We start from the raw sequence: 479 nt of genomic DNA, 5'->3' as shown, positions 1-479 counted from the left end.
TTTTGCTGCTGCCTTCTTCGCTGCGCCGCATCTTGGGCCTGCTTGGTGTTCCCGCTGCTGCTGCTGCTGCAGCTGCTGCTGCTGCTGTTGCTGCTGCTGCTGCTGCTGCTTCGGGGGTCTCCTCTCCTTGTCTTTTGTAAGGCCGCCGCCCTCGAGCTGCTGCTCCTGCTGCAGTTCTGCGGCCGCCAGGTGATTCAGAAGAGGGCGAGGCAGTTGCTGCTGCAGTTGCTGCTGCTGCTGCTGTTGTTGCTGCTGTTGCTGCTGCTGTTGTTGCTGCAGCAGCAGCAGCAGCAGCATTCGCTGCGCCAATGGCCCGCAGAGCAGCAGCAGCACCGCTAGGCAAGCTGTCTTCAGCAGGAGACAAACCCCCCTCTCCCTGCTGCAGCAGTGTGTCGCCTTGCTGCAGCAGCAGCTCCGATGGGGGGCTGCGAGCAGCAGCAGCAAAACTCTCTGGCTCTACAGCAGGCTGTGCAGCTGAT

The 479-nt window shown here is 62.2% G+C and overlaps 1 protein-coding gene across 1 annotated transcript in view; it reads left to right on the top strand.

Annotated features, from left to right (window-relative positions):
- EMH_0045310 (uncharacterized protein) overlaps positions 1-479 on the top strand; it is a gene marked incomplete at both ends in the record, with an annotated part of 5,120 nt that overhangs the window by 818 nt on the left and 3,823 nt on the right. Inside the window, 2 exons of the mRNA XM_013496053.1 lie at positions 3-136; positions 320-479. Coding sequence (XP_013351507.1) covers positions 3-136; positions 320-479 — 294 coding nt within the window. The remainder of the gene's footprint in view (positions 1-2; positions 137-319) is intronic.

The sequence above is a fragment of the Eimeria mitis genome, genomic scaffold (genome assembly GCF_000499745.2).
Source record: "Eimeria mitis Houghton genomic scaffold, Emh_scaff1889, whole genome shotgun sequence".
NCBI classification, from domain to species: domain Eukaryota; phylum Apicomplexa; class Conoidasida; order Eucoccidiorida; family Eimeriidae; genus Eimeria; species Eimeria mitis.
Note: the sequence above shows the minus strand (reverse complement) of the source record. Positions and strands in the feature narration are given on the sequence as shown.